This window comes from Mus pahari, chromosome 18 (assembly GCF_900095145.1).
Source record: "Mus pahari chromosome 18, PAHARI_EIJ_v1.1, whole genome shotgun sequence".
NCBI classification, from domain to species: Eukaryota; Metazoa; Chordata; class Mammalia; order Rodentia; family Muridae; genus Mus; species Mus pahari.
Genome location: NC_034607.1, coordinates 56,382,142 through 56,397,809, shown reverse-complemented (window position 1 = coordinate 56,397,809; position 15,668 = coordinate 56,382,142). Strand labels below are relative to the sequence as shown.

Here is a 15,668-nt window from a genome sequence, read left to right as displayed (position 1 = left end):
ATGCAACATTTTCCCCAAATGTTGGCCTTTATATCACTTTTGAATATTTTGTACCATAATTTTAATTGTGTGAACATATACATGTGCCTTTAATTAAATTTGAAATTTGTAAAAATTTCTTTTGTATTTTGAAACCATTTTGTAAAATGTTCCTCCTTCTTTTCCTCTCTTTGAATCTTTAATGAACTTTAAAATTAACCTAACCAGTATGAATACTTCTTTATCAGCACAAACTAATTTGGAGCAATGCATTGATTATATATATGGAATATAAGCCCCTAATCTATTGTAATAAATTTATTAAATCATAGTTCACTATGTGTCTTTAAGGATGAAGCCAAGATCTGTTTAGAGGTAGAAATACAACAGGAGGAATAGGAGTCTCCGGGGGTGAGGGGATATTAATTTTTTTCTTTTTAAATGCAGTGTCAAAGCCCCCACAAAATTCTAAGTATAATTTCTAAAACCAAGGTCTCCATAAAAGTTAGATCTTACAGAGAAGTATAAACATTTGATTATGGTAGAAATATATATTAAAAGGGACATTAAATGGAAAAAATAAAACCCAAACAAATGAACAACTTCTTTTCCATGTAGAGCATAGAACTAATCACCATATAAAGATATTTTTATTTGCCTTATGATTATTTTTGTTGAAATCACTCCAGAAATATAAAGAAATACCATGTTCCAGAAACATTACACTTCACCTTAATAGTTTTTATATAATGTTGTGATTAATGATAATTTCTAACTGTATCTATCCTACCCAGATATCAGAATACACTTGAGAGGGAAACTGTGCATGATGTTCCTATGCTCAAAGATTAAAACAGAACTGAATTAGGACTAGCAATTGAAAACCAAATCCTTGAAATAAATCCAAGAATAATGGCTTTATTCTGAATTGGGACGGAGCTACAAAGATTCATGTTTTTCAGTAAAAAGCACTGTTTTAGGTGGCAAAAGACCGGACTAAGAAAACTCCCAGAGCTAGGCATGACAGCACTTGAGAGGCTGAATCATGAGGACTGTGGTTGAGGGTAGCCTCGGCTACATGTAACGAATATGCTTAAAAACCAATCGGAACAGGAAGATTATTTGTAGTTTTCTTTAGAAAAATTAATAATTCCACAGAAAAATTTTGGTGACAATATGTCTACATTGTATAACTTAGCTACACAAAGGAACATGAACACACACCAACATTTAATTAAAATGATAAATAATTTTGATTCATATGAAAAAATAATTGAACCAATGTAAATCTGACCAGTTGTTTCTTTAAAACATTGTGTCTTAAATCCAAGTTTTTCAACTGCATGTCTAATTAACTTGTTTTCTAATTTGAACGAGTTTAATCACTTACTACATGTGTCAGATGAGGCGACATTTCTACATGGTCATTTCAATGTGACTAAGCTCCCACCTTCATTTAACTATGAAACTGCTCTTTTTTTTTTTTTTTTTTTTTTTTTCATGAGAGGAAAAAGATCAGATCCAGCCCCTGTTAAAGATATTCCTTGGGAGTTTATAAAATATAATTCCATCACTGAACCTATGGGGACAGTGTTCCAAATGATTCTATTAGAAGGCACGAAGGGCATCTACACTGTCTAAGGGACCAGTTGGATTTTGAATCATGATCTCATCTTTTGATTGTTCTGATACTTAGAATACACAGCATAGTATGTGTTTGTTTTGCAGTTTTATAACTCTTTGCCCCAAAGCATTCCAACCAAGGGTTCAAAGAATGTTTTTGATTTGCCTCTGAGATACAGACATGTCTCAAAGGAAGCACAATGTCTGTCACTGAAGATTCTTGTCACCGTGACAACCCTGTCTTCCCATGCTCCCTTGTTTATTGCTGACTGTGCTCTTGTTTCCCTTCAAGGTCTGGCGCACCTGATGATGGGCGACCAAGGTATGGGCTCTGCTCCTTCTCCACTCTGCTCTCAGTGTTTTCTTGCTCTGTAGCTGCTTTCAAACCATTGCTGCAAAGTATGGGATGCTTGGAAGTGATGTGGCTGCAAATGAAATCCATGGCTTTTGTTCACATTTTTTTCACGGTTTTGTCTGCTTTTTGTTGATTGGATATCAATTTGCTCCTGTGACACTTGTTTCCCTCCATCCCTTGCACTATAACATCTGCAAATAAATCAGACAGACAATTGTGACTGGAATCTTCACTTATAAGAATACAAAAGTGTGTGCAGTAAAGGAAAGCCAAGAGCAGTTAGTAGCTAAAGTCTGAAAATACCCAGTCTAAGCTGCTACATCAAAAGTCCATTTTTCATCCATGCATGGCAGCTTGGAAACATGCAGACGACAACTTTGCCTTTGCCTTTCAGAGTGCTGATTGTAGCATTCCATGCAATTGATACTTTTCTACCTGTACCTATCGGGATCCTTCTTTCATGTAATCTTTAACATGAGCATGGGCTTCCAATCCCTTGCATGTACCTTCCTGTAAACCAGGCAGAATTTTCAGAATGTATGGACTGCCTTTCTATTTGTCTTCAAAACATTGTTTATTCTTTCTTGTCTTGTTTAATTTTTAGAGAGCAGTGTGTTTACATATATTCATAATTCTTCTTGTTGTTTTTCTCTTCTTTATTCTCTTTGTCTGGAAATCCTTTCTTCATGGATCCATTTCATCAAATGCATAGGTAAAAGTAAAGGTACTACATTATTTTGTTTCTTAGTATCATCTGTGTGGATTACAGTTTGTCTAAATATGCAAATGTATGTAGAACTTTAACACTGATAATTGGTACTGGGCGGTAGGTATGTGTATAAATGAATATTTATGAAGTCAAGGTAAGAGAATCCATCAAATTATTTCTGCTTTCCCTTCCCATATTCATGTTTTGCTTTTTAGATTAATTTTTTATGTCAGTTGCTTTCATAATTAGTATATTTAGATATTAGCTCTAGGTTGTGGTGTCAGTTCCTGAAATATCATTTAATGGTAGTCAAATGAAGAGTGTAGAAATCATAAATATATCTTCCTCAAACATTTAACTCTGACTGAGCACACCCACCCTGTCCATTCTGACTGTTGTCACCACACAGCCTCAGGGTTATACTGTGCTGGTTCTTTCCTTGTTGGCTGCTAGATGCCATAGAAGCACATTGACACTATGGTGGTTCCAAATGCAGCATTGTGAAAGAAACAGACAGATAAAGCAAGCTTGCTCTTTATGCATACTAACTTCAAGAATGTTGACAGCAGCTACATACTCTTGTGTCACTTGGTAAGACAGGTATGAGTACTCTTTGACAATGTGGAATAAATATAAGAAGCACACTCAATTCACCATTTAGATCCATCTACATTTTGTTTAATATTGTCACTAAAAGGAAGCAAGTGACTGGCATCCCTGTTAAATGTTTAGAACTGCCTTGATTTGTTTAAATTGTGTAATAGTTCATATTTCCTTTGTCTTTTAATCATTATTCTTAAGTACAGGAATATGATGTTTCCAAGAATTATATAAATCTTTGTGATGTGCTACAAGTTAGCATAGTGATTAGGATGATTAGCTCACAACCCCACCCTCTTTAATTTGTATCATCTAACATGAAACTTGCTTCAAAAAAGCATCTGAACACAAGCCAAACATTAAGAAATAACACTTAAGTTTAAATCTGTAAAATAGTGAGTGTTTGGATTCTGAAAGTCAGTAGCATACCGACCTCAGCTTTGCTTGTTTGGCCATTTCCAATTACACAAGTACATTTTGCTTTGAGTCTGAAGTAATTGTGCCAATGGTAGCTCCATTAGTTCTCTCAAAGATCTGTGAGTCACTGGGACATTTCCTAAACCTTTGCCTGAGGCCACCCTTCCACTAACTGACAAATCCAGAGAATGGGTCCCAATGTTCTACACATTTTTCTATATGGACACAGGGTTTCAGATCACATGTAAGAAATTGTGTTTTGCTTTCCTGTTAGTACAAAGTGTTTGTATCTGTGTATGCACATATTTGTATAAATGTATAAACATAGATTTTAAGTATATACTCTCATCCATATACTAAATAACTATTTTAATAATAAATCAAAATACTTTGCTAATTATATAACTAAACAAATGAAATAGTTAATCTTTGTATCCAACTGGTATCTATTGGGTTTAATTAATGGTGAATGTCACTGCAGTTTTGCTGTGTCAGTCTCAAATGTTCCTTTTGGTATGCGTTACTAATATTTTTTTTTTATTTCATCACTTTTTATCTAATTTTGTTCTCCAATGCAAAGCTACAGAGAAAAGCACTTAATTATTCTATTTCATTTATTTTAAAAAGATCATTCATATTTGATGTATGTATTTGATGTTAAATTGGAGTGGGTATTTTGAATATCAGAGTAGTTGCCATTACTATTTTAGATATATAAAGATAAAAAAACATGCTTTATTAATCTCACTGTGAATGAGCTTATCAAATCTACATTCTAGATCAGAAAGTACTTCTGTGACTTTGTGACATAGCCTGTCAACATACCACATGAAAAAGTTAGTGTACAGAGCATAACTTAGTAAGACAGCAGCATAATGTGTAGCAATTTAACAATGGCATGAATCCCGGTCAGTGTATCTCGCTTTGTGTCACTCAGCTGGAAGTCTCTAACACACTGTCTACCAACTTCCCTTTGTAGCTTTCAACATTAGCTAAGTTGATAGTCATGCATTTAAAAGATACTAAATCTGGCCTATGAAAAAAATAGCTGGTTCACATTATAAACTCATGTTTCTCAAATCTTTACATCACTAGGTGATTCTGGACTATTCTCCACTCCACTTTTCCCTGGTGTAGTGAACTAAGAGCCTTTGAAATGAACCTGTGCAAACTAATACGTTTTTTGTGGCAGTATTCAGAAGCAAAGTTGAACTGAATAAAAGTCAGTCATCATTATCATTTGGATTTCTTTGTGTGGATTTTTGTTGTTTAATAAACTCTAAGTGCCCACTTACTGATGAATGCATTTCATTTAAAGAAAATAGTGAAGATGCAAGTAAGAAGAGAGGATTGTTTTGGTTAAGCTCCTCCTCCTTCTGATTCTTCCTCCAGATGGTAGCACTGGACTCCCTTACTCATGGACCCTGACCTCTTCCACCATATTCAGGGTTTGGAATCTGAAAAACATTTCACCATCTGGGCATGACAAAAATGGCTAATGGATACACATTAGGGACTCTAGCTGTGTGATGGCAGCATCAAGGTGAATGAAATTAGTGCTTTCTCTTCAGGGTCCATCGTTGTACACAGGTGTCATTTGGTTATTCAGTTTCAAACTTTAGAGTCAATAATTTAAATTTGGCTTATGACTTCTAAAGGGATATATACCACTTTCAATTAAATATAATTAAGAATAAGTTTAATTTTGATGAATTTATAGCTTTCTTTTTGAGATCTCATGCAGTGCCCAGAGCAAGTCTAACTGATGCTGGCTCTATGTGACTTCAGGCTTCAGGGTATTGTATACTGTTGTTGATTTTACATTTTTCACTTGAAAATTATCAATGGCATTATGCTTAGCATCACTAAACATGTTAATTCATTCAGTTTTTGCTTAGAATCTTAATTTAGCAACTTTCCTAGAAATTTAGTGTTTCTCTCCCTCCCTCTATTTCTGTATGTGTGTGTGTGTGTGTGTGTATGTGTTCACGTGTGCACAATTGCACAGGTTACATGTGCATATGTGTGTCTTCTGAAACTATTCAGAATACTTCAACAACTGTTTATTTTTAATTTATTTATTTGGAGTTTGCTCTACTAGTTTTCTGAAAGAATGACTCTTTAAATAAAGAATAACAGGAATAAAGTACAGATGCAAATCCAGCCGTAATTGCTGGTGAGTAGCTGAAGAGAAGATTACTAATACTAGTTACATGTCTATGCCTTTAAGGAAGGCTTGTGTTTCCCTTCACAGCATGTAGCTATAATTATGTACTTATGTGTTCTGTTCTTTCTCATGTCTCTTTTACCTACGAGAGTGGTAAGCTCCATTTGGCAAAACACGTTATGTGTTTTGTTGACCATTGCATTTCTAGGACATTTTTGTCTTACTGTAGGTTTGCCATTTTCATGACATCAGTATATGCAGAATGCCACCTTGAACTAGAAAGAGCATCTTTCAACTTTGTGAGATTTACTTAGACAAAGTAAAAGAGAAAAGGGATGACATTTTTTTTTTAAGTAACCATAAGAAACTAGCAAGAGATTTTACAGCATGTGTTTGTCTCCTTCTGTAAACTTTTATTTGTCTTTGAACTTTCATCCTAAAGCTATTTGTCTACTTACCAATGGATCAGTAAGAAATCATTTCTGTTATCTTGAGCGGAGAATCACTAAAGAAAAATGTGGTCAAGACATTATGATATTTAATTCTCTAGTCTTCACACTTAGAAGGAAAGGGATCAGGCTGTTGATAGTAACTGGAAAAGGGAAGATTAATTTTTTTTCCAGGGATGATCCCTTTGATAGGTTTTCAAATTTTTAATGTCATTTTCTGCCACAGAGAACAATAATAAAATTTTATTTTAAAACATTTTGTTAATGAGACAACAGTTATATGACTTCTATAAAATCCAGCTCTACCATGTCACATGGTGTCTCTGTGATTTCTGCCAGATTTTTCTAATTTCCTTAACTCCTATATGCCAAAAATTGGGACATTTATTATTTGATTATTCATGATACCAGACGTTTAGAGATGACCAAAGTTTTATAAGTCAAACTATAAAATGTATGTTCACATATTTAAAAATCCATTATCCCTGGGATATTGGTGATATTAGGCGTTAAGTCAGCATAAACATTAAACACAACTAAAACTTTTTTTTTCAAAATGAATACCTGGATTCCTTAACAGTTGATGACAGCGTTCAATACTGTACTGTTTCAAAATTGTCTGTGATATCATGCCATGATATTCTATTAAGCTCACTCTTAAAATAAATGTGATATTATGAGTATAAACAGGCAAACCTGTCTGTGGTTTTTCTCCCTCTTGTTTATGTGTTAGTTCAGTCATAATGATGTAACAAAATGACACAGATTTTCTAAACAAAAATTCATTTGTTACAATTTTAGAGCTTGTAAAATTCAATGGCAAAGTGTGAGGACATTTGTTTTGTGGTGAGGGCTGACGCACTCTAAAACTATGGTGGCTATAAAAGAATTATATAAGGTTCTAGGGCACCTTATTCTTGTGTTCTTAAATCCTGCGAGGTGGCAGTGGGATCTCTGGAATTTTGTATTGGACAAAACTCCATTTGTGAGCCGTCCATTGTAATCCAATAGCGTCCCTAAGTTCTTCCTGCGTCCATCACCAATTCTACCAAGTAACTTTTGGGAAGACACTGGCACTCTAATCTAACCCTTCTATGGTCTTTGCTACTGTCTCTTAAACTCTTCTTTTGCCACAGAGGAACACTGTGCAGTAATTGATGTCTGTTCAACAGCATCCTGATGTGCATTAGCTTTTAGAACTACTAAATTTATTGTACTGTGGAACAAATTTCCAATTCAATTATGAAATAATCATATTTTATCTTGTATAGATCCTTAAATCACATTTTCTCCTTTAGATCCCTAATATTAAGTAATCTTTATTGTTCAGAATCATGCCCATTGTGACATCATCTTACTGAATTGAAACCTTGTTTTTTCATTTGTGGACACTATGGCATAATTTTTCTTCAGCTGTCTGGCATTGTGGACTCTACCACCGCACTTCCGGATCACTCTTATTCACAGCCACAGAACTGGGAAACAGAAGAAATTTAAACATACACTTGGTCCTTATGAGCAGCAGAGGGGCTCTCTGACCACACAATGTGGCCTCTCATTTCATCTTTATTTTAATGTCCATTAACTCAGTGTGCAGTTAAAACAAGTCACTTTAAGAACATATGTTTGTTTGCCATTTCTATGATTTAACTTATAGCATTGTGTTTAGAAATAGTGAATATCAACTGCTTTCATTCTTTGTAATGTAAAGCTTATAAAGAGAAATTCCCCATGTCATTGTAAATCCTGTTCATAGTCATTTATTTAAATATTGATTAAGAATTTTATTAGACTTACAGAAGATTAACATCTGTTCATGGAACATAGAAGAAATTGTCCATGGTATTTGTCTACAGATGAAATTGTACAACTGGAAGTGTTTCATGCTTGCCTGAAAAATGCTGCAAACTACATTTATATTTTAATATAATGTAGTTAAAACAATATTCATTCTCTTTTCTAAAGTTATTATCTATTAAAATTATTAGTATCAAATGGCAAAAGTTTTGTTTATCTCAATATTTTTAATCATATATATATTTAATCTTATATATAAGGAATCGTATAATAAAATTATATATATAATATATAAGATCATATTATATATATAATTTTATTATATGATTCCTCTAATTAGTTAATATAAACAGAACGTTAAATATCATAGAATCTGTGAGCAGAAATCATTAAAAATCAAGTTAAGAAGCATCAGGTATACCTTAGTGTCAGCAGAGATTCTGCTTACTGTGATATGGGAGACTTTGTGAACACCAAACTGAAATAGTCACTAAAAAATGAGCCTTATAGACATTTCAATGATATTCCTCCAATTCTATAGGAATAATGATGAGACTGGTCTTTGTCTGATTTTTTTGCAAGATAAATTTTGAGGAAAATTGTAAAACATTGTCCAGGATCCATAACATCTCGTTTTCAAGTCTTCAGTTTAGGGTAGTGAAATCTGGAAGCAGCAGGCTATGGTGGGTAAGAGTCATGAATTCCCAAACCTGGATGCAGGCTCCATATTCGTTCTCTCATGAGCTTAAATAAACTATTTACCCTTCTAATCAGGCCTGTAACCCAGTATCAGGAAGCTGATGCAAGAGGATTGCCATATGTTCCAGGAGAGCCTGATCCATACTTCTATACTGTAAGTTCTTATCTCAAACAAATCAACAAAACAAACAAACAAACAGCAATAACAACAACAAAAGCAAAACAAACAAAACAGAACAAACAATTCAGAAAATTCTAACCTCAAGTATCTAAATTTATAATATGTGTCTACAAAATAATCTATATCTGAAGGTGATGGTAAGATGCAAATGTTTTTAGAAACCTATTTATTGGCAAGAACAGAAAAAGTTATTACTTCCATTTGAATTAAATGATTTTTGAAAGTGAATGATCCAAAGCTTATCAAACATGGTGCCATTATTTTATTATCTTCTTTCTATAATATAAATACCTTATTATTATTTATCATGCTGAGTTTATTTTAGGTTATAAGAAGCTTTGAGCATCCAATAGTGCATCATATTGAGAGCATATGCAATAGAGAATTAGAAGCTGATGCCTCTGTAATTCTCAGTATTTGTTTATAATAGTCTGGCAGATTGAACAATTTGTAAAGATTTTATTTTAAATTATACTTAGAAATTACTTTTGATGTCTCATAGGAGACTAATTTTCAATGTTTGTCCTTCCTTTCTTCCAGGATAAAAACAAAACAAGACAGCAACAAGCCTAATAAAGGCAGAGTCTCCTCACTGGGCTCGCAGAGAGCCTTTCTGTCTCCTGTCTCCTCACTGGGCTAGCAGGTTGCAGAGAGCCTTTCTATCTCCTGTTCCCTCGAGGAGACTTTTGGGGCTTTAGTAGTAATTTGGAAGCCTTTCCTCTAAATGTCAGATTTTACTTTAAAATTTCATGCAGTCATTTTAAATGAGTATTTCCATAAGACTCAATTCTTGCTTGTGTGTCCCCATGACTGTGTAGGGGTGAACATGGCATCTGGAAGCTTGCTTTCAAAGAGCTTGTCTCTTTGTGATCTATTCATGAAATATCTTTTTTTTTTTTTGAGACAGGGTTTCTTCGTTTAGCCCTGGCTGTCCTGGTACTCACTCTGTAGACCAGGCTGGCCTCGAACTCAGAAATCCACCTGCCTCTGCCTCCCGAGTGCTGGGATTAAAGGCGTACACCACCACGCCCGGCTTAGGAAATACCTTTTGATGATTTTTCACCAGAGCGAGAATTTGAAAAATGAAGTTATCAAGTAGCTCAGATTATGCCTCTCACTCAAAAAAGTAAGATTCCTTACCGTCAAATTCACAGATAGCTACCCATACCCATGGTAAGATTGACTTTCAGCTTTGACAAGTCTAGAGATGAGTTAATTGGGATTGAGAAGGAGTCTAGGTCAGCAGCTATTAGGTTTCAGATGTAGAACCTGAATTGATGAACAGGAGGCTAAGAAAGCTCCAAAACATGAATAAGACTGCAGAGTGTAAGGTCATGTTACAAAATATAAATGTCATATTTTTTTAATATTTTTTTAGATATTTTCCTCATTTACATTTCAAATGCTATCCCGAATGTCCCCTATGCCCTTCCCACACTCTGCTCCCCTGCCCAGTCACTCCCACTTCTTCACCCTGGCATTCCCCTGTACTGGGGCATATAAAGTTTGCAAGACCAAGGGGCCTCTCTTCTCAACGAAGGCTCACTAAGTTCTCTTTTGCTATATATGCAGCTAGAGACACGAGCTCTGGGGGTACTGATTAGTTCATATTGTTGTTCCACCTATAGGGTTGCAGACCCCTTCAGTTCCTTGGGTAATTTCTCTAGCTCCTCCATTGGGGTCTCTGTGTTCTATCCTATAGATAATTGTGGGCATCCACTTCTATATTTGCCCAGCACTGGCATAGCCTCACAAGAGATAGCTATATCAGTGTCCTTTCAGGAAGTTCTTGCTGGCATATGCAATAGTGTCTGCGTTTGGTGGCTGATTATGGGATGGACCCCCGGATGGGGCAGTCTCTGGATGGTCCATCCTTTCGTCTTAGCTCCAGACTTTTTCTCTGCAACTTCTTTCATGGGTATTTTATTCCCTATTTTGGGGAGGAATGAAGTATCCACGTGTTGGTCTTCCTTCTTATTTTTTGTGTGTTTTGGAGATTGTATCTTCGGTATTCTAGGTTTCCGGGTTAATATCCACTTATCAGTGAGTGCATATCAAGTGAGTTCTTTTGTGATTGGGTTACCTCACTCAGGATGATATCCTCCAGATATATTCATTTGCCTAAGAATTTCATAAATTCGTTGTTTTTAATAGCTGAGTAGTACTCCATTGTGTATATGTACAAAATATATGGAATGCTTCATGAATTTGTGTGTCATCTTTGCACAGGCACCATGCTAATCTTCTCTGTATTGTTCCAATTTTAGTATATGTGCTGCCAAAGCGTGCACTAAATGTCATATTTTTGTCCTTTTTAAAGAGAAGGAACTGGAGCTCGGGAAAGAGGAGGTAGATGGGGGAAGAATGGAGAGAGAAGCCTGAGAGAAGCAGAAGAGAGCGGTGTGGAGAAGGAGGGGGTGTCTGCAGTCCTAGTCCTGGCTACTAGGAGTCAGAATGGTGCGCTGTTACACAGGCTGTTAATAGCAGTGCTTTTCACAATGGATGCTTTTGTGACCATAAGAAATATAACCACACCAATAACAGTTAGTCTTTCCCAGGTTAAGGCTTTGCACTGTCAACTTATACATACTTACAGTAAAAGCCTTTTATATGTATCAAATAAAGCCCTGCCTCTTATTGGCTTATTTTCCTTTATAGTGTTTATGGACTACAGGATGGAACACTCAGAATTGACACAGCTGAAGATCCGGGAATCATTTGTATTTACTTCTAGCTAAGTAAAATTTAGGATATTCCTAGAGTTGTGAATCAAGAGGTTTTCGTTTTTGTTTTGCAATCATTTTATTATGTAACACAGATACAATCTATGAAATTATGCCACCAAGGCTATGAATTAGATCATTGAGAAAATCAAAACTGCGTATTTTTAATAAGGGGTGTTAAAGCCATATTTTATTTTATTTTTTGGCCAAATTTACATGGTCAGTTGACCCAGCTTCCTACTTGATTATCTTTAGTTGGCATTATAAAGATTGTACACATTTGGAGAAAAATAAATTATCCACTTAAAGACGCAACCAAATTTAGATTGAGCTAGCATGCTGCCAAAGGGATGGAAATCTGTAAATTGGTCAATTGTTACTCCTCTTGGCTGGAAAGACTTAGAATACAAGATAGATAGCTGGGGCTTTTCAAACATTCCTAGTAACAAAATCTTCCAGAAATTGGCAAGGATTAATTATAGCTAATGATTTTGAAACTGCACTGACCCAAAATAATTTTCGTGGCTTGTTATAACTGTCTTTTTAGTGACTGAAATGAAAGAATTATATCCCTGACCCACAGTCAAAGGCAACTGCATTTCCAATTGCTTGACCCACAGTTGAGTTTATATTGACACACTGTACTTTCTGTGATTAGAGACATTTTCTTTCATGTAATTAATAAAAGTTAGATTCAATGAGATAAAAAGAATAGAGAAGTTAGGAAGTGGTGATCAAAGAACTCTTGCTGTTGAGCAAATGAACATGAATACCATTCTGTTTTATTTTTGTCCTGCCATTATATATAGGAAGAATGCCAATAGGCTTTTAGGCTAAGCTCCATTGTCCTTTTTCTTCAACTATTAGAAATATGACACTCCTTAACCAAAGGAAATAACGACTTCAGAGGACACTCTAAGCAAATCACTCAAGTATTACTCGCACCTGTTCTGACATATGATCAGCTGTTCACACATCAGTCCAACCTTGACACAATTCCCTGTGCTTTGACACAGTAGTTCTTATAATTTCTAAATATAAACCTTTTCACGACATTTAAGAGAGTGTTTTTTTTTTTTAATAGGTTCATGGCAGTTTTGAGTTCTGTACTTAAAACAAAATAAATGAAACAAAGCAGCAAACTTCTTCATAAGAAGATTTAAATCACAGGGTAGCTGCTACCAATTTAGCCAAATGTTTTTTTGCTTTCCAAATGCTAAGTATTTAAGTGGTTAAAGAAAATATGTGCACAAGAAAAAACAGGCTGAAGATCACAAGGCTGAGCACCTCTCTAGGCAGGAAAAAACTATCTTTTAGATAATATGAGCCTAAGGAATTGTTTATTTCTCTGGGTAGAGTAGATATGGAATAGTAATTATAGTTGCTGGAGAGGGCCTTCAGGATCTAGAAAGCTGTTTCTAGGGATGGTTGCATATCTCTTGTAATTTGAGGGGACAGTAGACATTATATCCTCAGGAAAGGTAAATCTCTCAGTAGTATGGCCCTGCTGGAGAAAAAAAAAAAACCTATCATAAAATAATCTGAAAGTGCCACATCACATAAGGAATGCATTTGTCCTTAGTGATCTGGTGGTATGGGACAATAGACAAGGGCATTTTATTGTGAATGAAATGTATTAGGTGACACTGTAGAGTCCTTTGGTCAGCCTTATTGAGGTCTCTGCAGAGTTGGAAGCCGTCAATTCACTTCCATGGTTGTGGCATAACTCACAGGAAGTGGCACATGATAAAAATAAATCTATATTTAATGAGTAAAGGATTACCTATGTCAATAGTAAATATTCACACACTGAAACACTGTCACTTCTAGACCAAACTAGTCATCAAGTGCTCTAATATTGGACCTACTTCTGTTATAAGATTATCTAGCAGGATAGCATTGATGTTTGTTTTTTTATTAAACAGTTACAACTTTACAGACAAGGTTGTTTGTATTGATGACAAGAGGTGTGATTCAAGGGAGATAACAAACCTCAATAAAAATTATGCACTACACCTCTCATTATCCAAAGCCCAAGAAATAGTTGATGCAAAGTCTGAATCATGCAAATTGGAGTGGAGCATATCCACAACCAGGCTGCAAACCATTATTAGCTATGAGTCTTCAGTTAAGTTATTTGGCCTTTTGAAGTATCATCTCCATTTTTGGAAATTTCAGGTAAAACTACCTGTTTTATTGTAAAAACCAAATATTAAAGTGTCAAAATATGTATTTGTAGGGGACAGTGAGTATTAACCTAAAACACATGGAGAATTGGATATCTATTGATTAAAATGAAGTTGCTTTCAAGGAAACTTTTTGTACCATATAAATAAAAGACAAGCACAAAAAAATTCTACTAGTCCTGAGTATGTACACATTTAAGTCTCAGTAACTTCAGATATTCAGAAATTAAGTAATAGGAAAGACACTGTCAGAAATGATAATATTCCCACATACATATAAATCTTTGTTTTACGTAAGACATTTATACACATATCCATGTATGTATGTATGTATGTATGTATGTATGTATGTATGTATGTATGTATGTAGTGTATGTCTTGTGTAGGGTCTTAGGTAGTCTGGGCTAAACTTGTTTTTTCTATGTGACTGAGGATGATTTTGAGTTTCTGATCCTCCTAAATCCAGTACCTAAGTGCTGAGATGAGAAGCATTCAGCACCACACTTGGTTTTAGGACTTGCTAGGGACCAGACACAGAGCTTCCTCTATACTAGAGTAGACACTTAAACCAGCTATATCCCCAGACCAATGCAGACGTTTATTTTCCTGTTGCCTAAGTGAAAAAGACAAACCTTTACAACATAACTGAGATAAATTTTTGAATGATACTGAGCAAAGAAAGGTTCTAACCCTTCATGAGTTTAAATTAAACAGGCAAGATACTTTTCTTTACCAACAAAAATTTCCTTGAATAAGGTATCAAGTCTTACTAACAATAGTTTTAATATAATCAAATGAGACATTTATTCTAATTGCTTTACAAGAAAATGCTCAGGTTGCTTTTGACTTCTTTAGTTAACTGCTTTGCCTCTTTAAAAAAAGATTATAGTGGAACATGTGTCCTTATCATATGTTGGAGCATCTTCTGGGTATATGCCCAGGAGTGGTATTGATGGGTCCTCAGGTAGTCCAAATTTCTGAGGAACTGCCAAACTGATTTCCAGACTGGTTGTACCAGCTTGCAATCCCACCAGCAATGGAGGAGTGTTCCTGTTTTTCCATATTCTCACCACCATCTGCTGTCACCTGAGTTTTTGATCTTAGCCATTCTAACTGGTATGAGGTGGAATCTCAGGGTTGTTTTGATTTGCATTTTCCTTATGACTATGGATGTTGAACATTTTTTTAGGTGCTTCTCAGCCATTCGGCAGTCCTTGGTTGAAAATTATTTGTTTAGCTCTGCACCCCATTTTTAATAGGGTTATTTGTTTCTCTGGAGTCTAACTTCTTGAGTTCTTTGTATATATTGCATATCAGCCCTCTATTGGATGTAGCATTGGTGAAGACCATTTTCCAATCTGTTGGTAGCCTTTTTGTCTTTTTAACAGTGTCCTTTGCCTTACAGAAGCTTTGCAATTTTATGCGATCTCATTTGTCAATTCTTGATCTTACATCACAAGCCATTGGTGTTCTGTTCAGGGATTTTTCTCCTGTGCCCATTTGTTTGAAAGCAGGGCTTGTTCCCACTTTCTTTTCTATACGTATCAGTGTATCTGGTTTTATGCGAAGGTCCTTGATACACTTGGACTTGAGCTTTGTACAAGGAGGAAAGATTGGATCAACTTGCCTTCTTCTACATGCTAACCACCAGTTGAGCCTGCACCATATGTTGAAAATGCTGTCATTTTTTCCACTGGATGGTTTTAGATCCCTTGTTAAAGATCAAGTGACCATANGTTCATTTCTGGGTCTTCAAATCTATTCCATTGATCTACCTGCCTGC

At 35.2% G+C, this 15,668-nt stretch overlaps 1 protein-coding gene and 1 non-coding gene across 28 annotated transcripts in view; one reads left to right on the top strand and one right to left on the bottom strand.

Annotated features, from left to right (window-relative positions):
* The window catches only part of Nrxn1 (neurexin 1), a 1,070,033-nt gene that overhangs the window by 101,181 nt on the left and 953,184 nt on the right, over positions 1–15,668 (top strand). For 14 of the 27 annotated variants that reach the window (XM_029531578.1, XM_029531580.1, XM_029531575.1 and 11 more), the window contains 2 exons: positions 1,895–1,924; positions 2,670–2,681. The exons of 7 other annotated variants lie outside the window; for them this stretch is intronic. In XM_029531578.1, the coding sequence (XP_029387438.1) occupies positions 1,895–1,924; positions 2,670–2,681 (42 nt within the window). The remainder of the gene's footprint in view (positions 1–1,894; positions 1,925–2,669; positions 2,682–15,668) is intronic. 6 more of the 27 variants (XM_029531581.1, XM_029531577.1, XM_029531592.1 and 3 more) reach the window with 1 other exon arrangement.
* LOC115062543 lies at positions 11,161–11,267 on the bottom strand. The gene has a single exon (XR_003842485.1). It is a non-coding gene; the product is annotated as a U6 spliceosomal RNA (small nuclear RNA).